General features: G+C 49.1%; 1 protein-coding gene across 4 annotated transcripts in view; it reads right to left on the bottom strand.

The window, feature by feature from the left end:
• ALOX5 (arachidonate 5-lipoxygenase) overlaps positions 1-12865 on the bottom strand; it is a 42343-nt gene that overhangs the window by 15276 nt on the left and 14202 nt on the right. For all 4 annotated transcript variants that reach the window (XM_063087138.1, XM_063087141.1, XM_063087139.1 and 1 more), the window contains exon 4: positions 7926-8048. In XM_063087138.1, the coding sequence (XP_062943208.1) occupies positions 7926-8048 (123 nt within the window). The remainder of the gene's footprint in view (positions 1-7925; positions 8049-12865) is intronic.

Genomic DNA, 12865 nt, shown 5'->3' with positions numbered 1-12865 from the left:
GACCGGGTGTGCCCTCCATAGCAGCCTCCACTGTCCCTAGTTCCACTCACGTGTGCAGCCATGCAGTCATTCATTTATTCAACAGGCACTTGCTGCCCCTGCATGGTGTCCCCAGCTTCCGGGAACAGAGTGCCATATCCCCAGTGCAGCTGCTCTATTGACTTGCCTGGATTTGGGGGAGATGAGCAATTCAGCTGAGTTGAACCCTCATTTACTTTCTGCCTGACACTGGCTCTGCCTGGTGCTGAGGACACAAATTTCTACATGCTCCTTAGGCAGGATAGCAAAATAGAAACCTAAGGCGGAAGCTCGCTAAATTCAAAATGCACAAATGCACGGAAGCAGGAGTGAGATGTGAGTGGCCAGAGCAGTCCCAGGGACTTCCTGGAGGTGGCAGGGTGTGGGATGGCTCTGGGAAAGGGGGAGAAGAGGGGAAAGGCTTCCCAGGCTTCCTACATAACCCAAGCAGGAGGCAAGACAGAGGCATGGGAATTCTGGCCTGTATTCTCTGTGACACACACTGCCTCAGTTTCTCTCTCTGGCACATGCAGCTGAGAGTAGAGAGAGTAACAAGTTACCCTGTCTGCTCTACATCGTCAGTGCTTGCTGCCCACTCCTCCAGCCCTAACCCTGGCTGCCCCTCGGAGCACAGGCCTCCCACCTGCTCCATCTTCTGCATGTCTTGACTCCGGCCTTTGCCCGTGTGCTTCCCGTGGCCTGGCATGCTCTGTGCTCCTCTTTCTTTTCTGCTATGGGCTGAATTGTGTCCCCTACAAATTCATATGTTGAAGCCCGAACTGCCAGTGTGACGGCATTAGGAGGTGGGGCCTTTGGGAGATGATTAGGTTTAGATGAGGTCTGAGGGTAGAAGCTTCAGGATGTGATTATAAGAAGAGACACCAGAGAGCTTGCTCATGTGCTCTCCCCCTGCCATGCCATGTGAGGACACAGTGAGAGGGTGGCCTTCTGCAAGCCTGGACAAGAGCCCTTACCAGGAACCAAGGCTACTGGTGCCTTGATCTTGGACTTCTTGCTTCCAGAACCATGGGAAATAAATTCTTGCTGTTTAAGCCCCATAATTTGTGGTATTTTGTTATGGCCACCCCAGCAAAATAAGACATTCTCCTACTGAGTGAGCATCTGGGGTGAGTGTCCAAAGGCCTTGACTGGCTTTTTGTGATGTCAGGGAAGACACCACTTTCTCAGGGAAGCCTCCTCTTCCCCAGACTGGGTCCCACTCCTCTGCAGCACTTAGCACAGCTCAACGCAAACTCATGTGCCTGAATACTTGGTGGCTGCCTTAAGCCTCTTAGGGCTAGGGCATATCTGCCCCAAGCCCAGGCCCCCCAGCACGCAGAGGGGCTTGTTCTGCACAGGCTCATTGACTGAGCAGACGGCTGGTGCAGGGATGTCGTGGCATGCCTCCTGTGGGCTCCCCTTCCTGCCTGCTCACCCTCCAAGGGAGCAGCCCTCAGTAACTGGGCCCAGCGTCCTGCTTGGACTCAGGCCTTGGGTGGCAGCTGGCTGGGGCTGAGCTGCAGACACATACTACACGTTGTGATGAGAAAGCTTTGGAAATCCAATCTGGGAGCCGCCTCATGCCCCCGTGACCCAGCAGAATCAGAGCACCAAGGTTGGGGTGTTCTGCCCAGAGTGAACCTGGCTGATGGGACAAGGGCTCAATGACGTCCTAGCTCTGTCACCCTGTGGATATGCAGGAGGGCAGCAAGGGGGAGTGGCCAAAGGTGGGGAGCTCCTCGGACAAGCAGGAGATGCTGGGCCCTCTCCTGGCCCTGCTGGGCCCAGGAAAGCCCTCAAAGGCAGAACATCAGATACCTGCTCACCGAATCCCCTTTGGATCCCTCCTCAGTTTGACAAAAGCTTCTCTCCTTTGTCCTGGCCTCCCTGTGTCCCCTAAGAGGCCAATGAGGAGAGGGTGCTGGGGCCATGAGGCTGGAGACCTCTGTGAGTGTTTTTTCCTCCACTGTGAGTTGGGACAAGCAAACTGCCTGCAGGTGATTGGCAGGACGCTCTGCTGGAAGTTGCTGGAGCACAGCCTGGACAGAGTGGTGGGCTCTGTGGTGGCTGCACACAGTAGGCTCTCAGCACCTCAGGCTGTAGAATAACACTGGTGGCACCTTCCGGTCTGTCTGGTGCCTTCATCACTTGGACCCAGACCCTCGTGGGGCGGGAAGAGCTCTTCCACACATGCCTGCGGTGGCTGCCCATGGAGGCTGCTGCAGCCTCGCTGTGACTGCAGTGGGACGGAGGGGGTCCAGACTGCCCCAGCTGAGCTTCCATCAGCCTGGCCGCCTCCTTCCTCACCCGGCACCCTTGCTAGCTGAGTGTCCTGGGAGACCCTTGACAAGCTAGAGCAGCAAATCTCAAGTAAGGATGGGTGTGCAAAAGGACTTAATTCTGGGAGAGGAGAGGGCTTCTCAGGCCCCTAAGATCCCCGTGAGGCCTGAGGATGACCCAGCACCAGATGGTGTCCAGGAAAGAGGTCCTGTGCCCAGGGTGTCCCTGAGGTCCAGGCTTGCCACTCACCCGGGTTCTTGTGGGGAACCGAGAGTGAGTCATGGTCCCCCCAGCTGGGTCGCTTTGACCTCAGGACAGAAGGCTAGCACCAAAAGCAGGGCAGGGTGTGGCGGTACCCAGAGGAAGCCACAGATCCAGGAAGAGGTGGAGCAGGGAGGAAAATATCTGCAAGTCATCTAGAGGCAAAACACTTCTGCACACTTACAGATAGCTGCGACAGTCAGGAAGGGTCTGCTCTTGCACAAAAGAGGAACCTGCAGCCCAGAGAGGGCACCTGGCTTGTTCAAAGTCACACAGCCAGGTATTGGCACGGCCAGACCGGAGCCCTGACCGCCTGCCTCCACGGCTTTCTCCAGGGGAGCTGCTGGCCGTGTGCTGGGAGGGGAGCTGCTGCTTCTTCTGCCTCCCCTGCCCTTTCCTTCTCTTGACGGCTTCTCCACTCCCCGTTTCACGATCTTACTGTTTGGGGTGGGGCACAGCTTGTTGAGGAGGGCTGGCCTCCTGCCAAGCAGAGCAGGTGGCACAGAGGGAACCAGCGGCCAGTTACCCAGAAGAGGCGTGGAAACCCAGCTGTCCAGAGCTGGAGGTTCAATGGGGAAGGCCTCTTAGTTACTCCAGCCACGAATGTCAGCTTCTGCTGGCGGGGACAGGGCTTAGCCATGAGAGAGTGGTCCTCCACAGCAGGAGGCGTGGGGATGCAGGCCCACCCTGGTCTGTGTTCGTGTCATCTGTCTTCAGGCAGGGGTGGGCTCTGCTTCCCCGTCAGTCCACAAGAAAGCTGGGCCAGAGGGCCTCAGAGCCCCCCTTCTACCCTCCTGCTGCCATGGACTGGAGGTCTGGACACAGAATCCCGGATTGGGATGAGGGCCTAGCCGGGCCTGGCAAGAGAGCGCAACTGATGGGCACAGGTCAGCGCAGAGCACGAAGCCTGGCCTACAATTCCGGTCCTGTCACTTCCCAGCCGTGTAGCCCTGGGCCAGGCCCTTCACCTCACGGGGCCTCAGTCACCTCATTTGTGAAATGGGAGTAATGACAGTACCTGCCTCACAGGGCTGACATGATGCATATCAGGCACCGGTATGTAAAAAGAGTTCAATAGGTATCAGTGACTATTACGGTGATCATCATTTCCCATTAATATTAAAATTGGCAGCTGGGGCCATGGTGTCTAGGGGACCCACGGACAAATTCATAGTCCAGTCTGTGGCATGGCACTTTGCCCTCTCCCTCCATCTGTTCCCTCTGTTAATTAATGCAGCCCTTTCTTCCCTGCCCACTCAGTGCATGAAAGTGGCCTCACCTACGGACTCCTCCTGACTCCTCTCTCTCTCTGCCTCTGACAGTCCTCAGGACCCAGTGACTTCCAAGTGGCTGCATCCAAAGGGTCCTGGTCAGACCTGAACTCTCCCCATCTCTCTGAGGCATCTGACAATTGACAATCTCTAAATGCAGAGCCCCCCAGGCCTCACCCCTGCTCAAACCCCCACGTTCCTGCCCGCGCAGGCACAGGCCGGGCTCCTTGCCCGCTCCTCACCTCGGCAGCTGCATCCCCACTTCCTCACTCAGGCCCCCACTCTGGCCCTCCTGGCTCACACACTGCCACGCTGGCCAGAATGCCATCCCCTCCACTCCTGTATTCAGCACGGTCAACTCCCACACATCCTGGAAGACCCAGCTGGGCAACTGCTCACCTAGCTTTTTCCTGATCTGTCCCCACAGAGTTACTAACTCCCTAAATTCTCCTTCCCTAAGGAATATCTACCATGTGCTATTGTGATGAGCTGTCCACAGCTCTGTCCCCATGAGACTGTGAGCTTCCTGGAGCTGGGACAAAGGGGCCACTTTTGATTCACCTCAGTCCCCCATGCCCCAGGAGCTCAATGAGCATTTGTCAAAGGAGGGTGGCAGACAGACTCCTCCCTTGGGAGCGGTGGAAGCCCAGAGTGGCCAGCAGGCAGGCACTGACAGTGCCTGAGAAGGCAGCTCCCCTGGCCAGGCTCCTTCCTTGAGCCTCAGCAATAAAGAGGAAGTCCTGCCACGTACCCAGGATCAAGGCCCTAGAAGGAACTCACCTACTGTGTGCTAGACATCACCCTAGGGAATTTGCATACCTGAGTTCATTCAAGTCATAACAATTCTACCAGGTAGGCATCACCAGCCTCATTTTATAGGAAGGAAGCTAGGGGTTGGAAAAGTTGAGTAACTCTCCTGAGATGCACAACTCAAGTCTAAATTCAAACCCCACCTGGCCAGACTCTGAAGAAGGTGATTTTAAAGGGTGATTAGAGATGAGATGACACTTGTTGCTGTAACTTTAATAGATTAACAGATTTTCCCCACAAGAAAGCAGAGTATAACTTTGTTACTCAAAGCGTGGTCCACAGACCGGCAGCACTGGCCTCACCCAGGAGTTCATTGGGAAGGCAGGCTTGTCCCCACTCGGACCCACTGATCAGAACCTGTGTTTTCATAATGTCCCAAGGCCATCCACATGCACGGGACTGTTGGTGCAGCTGCCAGGGTCCAGGAGGAGCCGGCTGCCCTAGAACGGGCCCTGCAGAAACAGCTGTAGGCTTAAGACGGACATGGGGGAGGGGCACAGGAAAGAAAAGAGAGTGAGCTGGTGCCTTCAATAGTCTCCAGGCCTGGCACACAGTAGGCATTTCATAAATGCCAGCTGAACTAAACTGAGGAGCAGAGAAGGATGCAGGGATGAGAGAACAAGAAAGGGGAAAGGGAGATGTTCTTCTTTGTCTGTGCTGAGGGACACCTCTCCTGTGGGTCCCCTGGCACACGAATGGCAAGCCAGTGTAAAGGATTTGGAAAGAGACCATGGGAATGATGATGTCCAGCTGATTTCTTTATGATAGGATTTGTTAAACCCTTAAAATCCTGTAGAGCAGGGGTTCTCAGTGGGCCCCAGACCTAAAGCAGCATCAGCACCACTCGGGACCTTGTTAGAAATGCAGATCCCCAGGCCTCCCTCCGACCTCCGTCTCTGGGGGTAGGTCCCACAATCCAGATTTTAACAAGCCCCCCAGGGGATTGTGATGCAAGCTACAGTCCAAGCACCACTGCTGGAGAGTTTGTGATGTTCTCCCAATCAATTTGACTATGGAACAAATTTTTAAGGAAACACTACTTTATGCTTTATGTTAACTCTTGATCTTATTTTGTGACCCTTCTGATTACACTGGGCCCACCTAGATGGGCTCGGCTGTGACCATCTCAGGATTTTCTTGCTCTGTTCTTGACAAATAGTCCCATTGCTCAAGGCATTGAGTGCCATGGCTGACGTGGGGGAAGATGTGCTGCGAAGTCGCTAGAGAGATATGTGGCCTGTGTGGGCAAGACTTGGGATATGGGGCACAGGGGAGGCCCTCACTCAGGCCCAGGGGCTTCTGGCAGCTTCTGGAGAAGGGGCCTTCCACCCAAGACATGGTAAAGGAGGAAGGGTGTTTGAGGTGAAGCGAACAGCCATGGCAAAGACAAGAGGGAGTGAAGACACCCCACAAACTGATTCTGGATCCACAGGCTGGAGCACCCTGTGCATATGGGAGAGAAGGCTGGAGCACCCTGTGCATATGGGGGGCGGCAGGTTCATTTTGATGTGTCTTCTCTGCTGGGCAGACACACCTGGCTGTCTCCTGTGACTGGGACAATCATGACCGGTTTTAGGTAGGGGTGTGCAAGAATTATATTTATTTTTTAGAAGGAGCTTCCAATAAAATTATATGTGCACCCAAGAATGAGCCCTCCATCAGGCCTGTGAGATGGAGCTGGGGAAGCAGGTGTAAGGTGCTCCTGACTGCACCCGGGAGAGTGGCAGAGCCAGGAGAGGAGGACAAGCTCCCTGAGACCTCAGCAATGGACTTGACCCCACATGCAATGGAGTGATGGGTGAGGCCCAGGGAGGCATCTAGGCCAGTGGTTTCTACCCTGGCTGCACACGGGAATCCCCAGCAGCTTAAACAGCACCTGTGCCTGGACCTCACAGACCCTCTCTTCACCCACCCATTCACCGTCCACCCACCCATTCACCGTACACCCACAATCCATCCATCCGTCCGTCTGTCCATCCATCCTTCCATTCCCTCCACCATTACTAAAGCCCGGTGACAATACTCCCCAGGGCAGTATCATTTCCTCTGACCTCACTGCCTCTCCATCCTTATCATTCTTCCTCCAAATTGTCGCTTTCACAAAGGCCTTTTGTCCTCCTTACCCCGTCCTGGCCTAGGGTCTACCCTACTAAAGCCACATGGCTTCACTCAGCAAAGCCAAGCCTGAGAGACATTTAATTGCTGAGATATTTCTAGGGAGCCAGATGTTGGGTACTGCTGCATTACTAATCCAGATGTTTGGTTTTAATTTTTCTCTTTAGTTGATCCTGATTGTAGAAGAGGAAAAATTCCCCAGATTTGGACCCATATGGATTTGGATTCAAATCTAGGTTTTGCCAATTTATGCCTAAATGACTTTAGGTAAATTTCTTGAGCTTGACCCACTGAAGCCTCAGTTTCCTTACCTAGAAATGGCCAATAATAATAATATCTACTTTCCAGGACTGCTGTGAAGCTTAAAATAGATGACTGTACCGAGAAAGCCCCCACACCAAGAAGACTGATGAGCTAGTGTTTCCCAGCCCTATCTGCCCATTGATGTGCAGACCCATGGCCAGGGCCAGGCTCTCAGAGACACATGTCTATGAGTATGCAGTCGGCCTGGGTCTGGGAGGTGCGGAAGCTCCTCAGGGGATTCCAGGTTCAGAACCACAAATTGTCCAGACTTGCATGCTCATAAGAATTCCCTAAAGTGTCAGTGTGCCATTCAAAGGCCCCTCAGCTAAGGGTAGGGCTAGGGGATCCATATTCTTAACAAGCAGGGGTTCTTGATAAAGAACTAGATCTCCTTATTCCTCAGGTTCCTCAAAAGCAAAATGGGGACAAAATGTGCCTACCTCACCTGGCAGTTGTGATGGACAGACGGGATGCATTGGTGCTTTGGCCATTATTGCTGCAGAGCCTGCCACCTTGGTGATAGCCTAGATACTGTATACTCTTGAATTGGCCATAGAGGGGATGACATTTGGGTGGACACGGGGCATTCCAAGTAAAGACCCCTGCTTTTGGGTTGAAAATACGCTATCGCTATGTTTAGTGTCTGGAGTCCTCCAGGTTGTGACTTTGTTTAGGTGCAGGTTATCCTGTGATTGTGCACTGAGAATCCACTCTACAGCCGAGATCTAATCAGACACTTTTGGGAAGAGCTGCTTGGCTGGGCTTCTCCCCCAGCCCAAGGCCCCCACAAGGAAAGGAGAGAGGGTCCCACCCCAGCCCCAACCACCGGAGGGGCTGCCCAGTGTCCTGAAGTTCTTGTAAACTTACGCTTTGGAGTAGTTCAAAACAAAGTCCACTCCTTTCTCGCTATCAAACTGGATATCGCGGGGTAAGTCCCTGTGGCATTTGGCATCGATACTCAAGGGGAAGCCAGGGTTCCACTCCATCCATCTGAGTGTGAGAAAGAAGGAGAAGAAAATTGGGTTAAATGCCGGCCTCTGGTCCGCCCCGTCAGCTGAAGGCTGCCCATGTTGTCTCATGATGTTACACCTGGTGGCTGACGTGCACACTATAAGGCCGACACACCATAGGCTGACCCTGTACCCAGCGAGGTCCTGGGACCCCTTAACAAGGTCTGGTGGCAGTGCCCTGAGCATCGTGATGGGAGGCCTGAGACTGGGTTGCCAGCAAAAGGTTAGTGAATGGCTCGGGAGAGTGCGGCGCTGGGAGCGCAGCGACGCTCCCACCGCGGGTTCGGATCCTATATAGGAATGGCTGGTGCACTCACTGGCTGAGTACAGGTCACGAAAAAGACAAAAAAAAAAAAAAAAAAAAAAAAAAAAGGTTAGTGAATGGGATAGGTGTGTACCAGTGCCTGAAAAGGAGTTAAGAAGGAAGCCTCAGGAGACCTCACTTACTAGCGGAGACACTAAACAGCAGTGTCTCCCACAGCAGATGCCTGCCCTGCTGGTCACTGGAGGCAGAAGTCAAGGCTGCCTATCCACACCCAACCTGGACGTCCAATGTCCCACCAGCTCGGTCAGTGCATGCCCCGAACCGTGTGCATGTTCTCTATGTGGTGGTCAGGGCTAGGGGACAGCTCTCATGCCTTCACAATAGGGCTACAGGGCAGCAATGGCCACGGGCACAGATCGCTGAAGGGCTGTCGTCTCCAACCTGCCGACCTACAGCAGGTTTAGAGATTGTCACAATAAAAGCAGCCCCTCCTCCCCAAGGACAAGCCATGCACTATATCCAGTAAAAACGCTTAGATCCTGGTGTTCCTGAAACTATCCTGCAGCACTGGACATTCACATTTTATTTTTTTATTTTTCTCTTTGTTTACTTATTCACCAAACTTGAACTGTGAAAACAAAACACAATAAAAATCCCATTAGTTTTTTGGGGGCAGGGGGAATGATCTTATGTTTGTTTAAAACCCAAAATTTACATTCTGGGATTTTGGTTTCTTCATCTATATTTCTAATTCTCCTTCCTTTCTAATCTGTCTTTTAAGAGTAAAGTAAAACATTGAGATTTTAGGTTATTACAAAGTCTTGAGTTCCTTTAACACGATCGTGTGCTTTTACTGCCACAACCCCCCCGCTGTTCCTCATGTGTCCTGTTCACCAGGGAAGCCTCTCATAGGCTCGTAACAGGTGAAAAAGAACTGGATAGAATCGCCCTGAAAATACACTCTGGGAAGTGTTTTCTGTTAGGACCTTATTTTTCTCACTATTGGTTTACTTATAATATCCTACTTTCCTGGACTTTAAGAAAACATTTTTGTTGTTTGTATTAATACCAATGCTAGTACATTAACAATGATAAAAATGTGAACAAGTGCACTAACATTTTCCTTTTGCTTTAGAAAATGACTCAGGGCATCTCCAATATACAGTTCCTGCCTCAGTACCAATGGGGGGCTGTTCCACGACTCCCATGGATACCAACATTGGCGGAGGTACAAGTCCCTGATATAAAAAGATGCAGTATTTGCATGTAACCTATGCACATCATCCCGTGTACTTTAAATCATCTCTATGTTACTTAGTATACCTAATACAGTGCAAAATGCCATATAAATAGTTGTTATTGTTTAGGAAATAATGACAAGGAAAAAAGTTTGTACATGTTCAGTACAGACGTGATTTTTTTTTTCCTGAATATTTTTGATCCGAGTTTGGTTGAATCGGGGATGTGAAACCCTTGGATATGGGGGGCCAACTGTATGTCTAAAATTGAGGCAGTCAATTGGTAGCTCCACTGGTAGTAACTATTGATTAGTTAACTCTCAGTAGTTACATCAATTTAATATTACTAACAGTTTTTCTTCTTGCCACTGGGCAGTTCAAGGGTTCTAATTAATTCTAAGAGCTCGGTGGAGCTAGGGTTTTTCAGTGTGTGAACAGTCAGCTCAGCGAGGACAAATGAGCCAGCAGATGGCATTCACGTTTTCTTAAGAGTTTGTTTCTTTTTCTTTTTGGTGGCTGGCCAGTACAGGGATTAAAAACTGGACCTTGGTGTTATCAGCACTGGGCTCCTACAAACTGAGCTAACCAGCCAGCCCTTAAGGGAAGAGTTTGCTTGGAGAGACGTGGAACAGTTTTCTTTGGCACAGAAAGAACCCTCTTCTCCACCCCCAGCCTCCCGAGGGTGCAGCTCCGACAGGTAGAAATGCCCCACCTTGGGTGGTTAGAAGAGATGTCCTCCCAGCACACAGAGACAGGACACTTTGCCAGTGAATTTGCTACTGGTCCCTGAAACCAAATACCTGTGTCCCTTCCACTGCAGGTCACTGTTGCCTGAGAGCCCCTGACAAGCTGATCTGTACAGGAGCCAAAGGCCTGCACAGCCACAGACATGGATAGGAAGGACAAAATCACACTCCATTGAGGAAGGCCAAGCAGAACAACCAGGCAGAAGTAAGGAGGAAGCAGTTTTTTTTTGTTTTAAAAAAAACAAAAAAGAGAAAAAGAGAGAAAAATCTTATGGAGATGCAATTAGTGCAACTGGAATGTAAAAGACTTTCTGCAGCCACAAAACATGATTCCTGAATTAAGAATTCTACAGAGATATGGAAAAAGAGAATAGACACTGTGAGATCTGATCGGTCTCCTGGAAGACACAATTTGTTCATTCAGTAACTAATTACTGAGCACCTCTTATGTGCCAGGAAGTGCTCTGTGCAAAATAGAAGGAAAGGCAGCACAAATACAGAGAAAATCCACAAAGAAATGGAAGTCATGAATGAAAGCATGAGAGACATGAGAGCCAGATACAGAAGATTTAATATGCAAAGAGTAACAGTTCCAGAAGGACACAGGAATAGATGAAGAATCAAAAACAAAACAAAACAAAAAACCCACAAAGAAAACTTCCTTAAGCTGAAAAAAATCCTCCAATTTCCCGAATCCTGAATAAGTCCCAGGTAGGGGAAAAAAAAGAAAACAAGGGACATCTAGATATTTAGTAATTAAATTTTAAAATGTTAAAGAGAGAGAATATGAGAGACATGGAGAGAGAGAGAGAGAGAGACAGAGAGAGAGAGAGGAGGAAGGGAAGGAGGGAGATAAAAACTCTTGGCAAAGAAAAATTATCAAACTATTATTAGATTTTTCATTTTTCATACTGAAATGGGAAGACAGTGTAAAGAGTTTACAAACTTTTAAAAAAAATGATCACCTAAGCCCCTTAGATCAAGTCAAACAATTGGTAAAAGCAGGAGAATCTGGGGGGTGGGGGGTTGGGGGTGCGTGGGACCAGCACAGACTCAGATGTCACCCCACCTGTGTAACCTTTCTGAGGAAATTAAAGTTCAGCTGAATGAAAATTAAATTAGAATGAACCAAGAAACTCCTAAATACAGTAAAGAGTGCTCATCATAAAACAGCAGCAAATATAATATAAAACCAAGAAACAAATATATAAGAGGACGCTCAGGATTACCTCTGTTACTTGTTTTGGGAATTCCAGCATGCAATAAGAAAAGAATATCAGTGGTGTAAATAATGGAAAATAAGAGACAAAAGTATTATCATTTAAAAAATATGATCAAATAACCAGGTAATTAAAAAGACTCACTAGAAACAAACAAAATAAGCAGAGTCAATAAGGAATTTAGCAAGATGACAATACCAGGTGAACACAAAAACAACTCAATTATCTTTACCCCAGCAATATTTATTTACAGGCAAAAATATCCCACTCAGAATGGTAAAAGCTACACTATCCCTTGGTTTAAAGTAACTAGAAAGGTGAAAGACCTTCATGAAGAAAAGTAGAAATTCTGTGAAAGAACATGACACGAAATCTGGATGGGTGGAAGGACATACTATGTTCTTAGAAGGAAAGACCGAATATCACCAAAATGCCAGTGCAAAACACAGCTATGTGTAATTCAAAGCAATTTTCATCATGAAAACCTTAAAAAAAGAACAGTGAGATATGGAACAGATATTAACATTTATTAAAAAGTTATGATAGCCAAAAGTCGGCGCTCAATGGACTCTGGAGTAGAAAAAATAGGTAACACGCAAAGTTCAGAAACAGGCCAGAAAATATGTGAATACACTACAAAACTAGCTAGCACTTACCGAGTGCTTTCTATGTGCCACATACTATTCTATGTGTTGTCGTGGTGTAACCTATTCAAAACTCTAGACGTAGGCACTATTATTTTTACAGATGAGGAAACGAGGCATAGAGAGATTAAACAACTTTCACAGTACATGGAGCGGGTGGCAGTAAGTGGAGCTGAGCCCCAGCTTGGGGCTGCCAAACTCCTGATGTGACAGCCGTCCCATGCTGCTGTGCGCTGTGCTTGTCACACCCCGTCAGCCCTACTGTGTTACGTAATAAAGGACTGTGTTACATAATAAATGATACCAGGAAAGTTCAACCCCTACTTCACATCATGTATAAAAATACAAGGCAGAGGAATGAAAGGTCTAAATTCAAAAACAAAACCACAAAAGTATTAGACAAAAATATATAGAAGAAGTATTTGTGTAACATTGGGGTGGGGAGGGCTTTTTTAAGTAAAGCAGGGAACACAAAAGTTATAAAGAAAAAATAATACACATGGTTAGGAAAGTGAACTAAAAACTCCTGTGACATAGCAACAGATGATAAATGCTACGTGTATAACAAAGTCCTAATACATAAAGAGCTCCTTTAGATGAATAATAAAAAAGTGTTTAAGTATGGAATTCAAAGAAGAGACAATGCAGAGATGCTTAACTCACAAAGCAGTGGGCAGGAGAATG

The sequence above is a fragment of the Cynocephalus volans genome, chromosome 2 (assembly GCF_027409185.1).
Source record: "Cynocephalus volans isolate mCynVol1 chromosome 2, mCynVol1.pri, whole genome shotgun sequence".
NCBI classification, from domain to species: Eukaryota; Metazoa; Chordata; class Mammalia; order Dermoptera; family Cynocephalidae; genus Cynocephalus; species Cynocephalus volans.
This window is presented reverse-complemented; position numbering and strand designations above follow the sequence as displayed.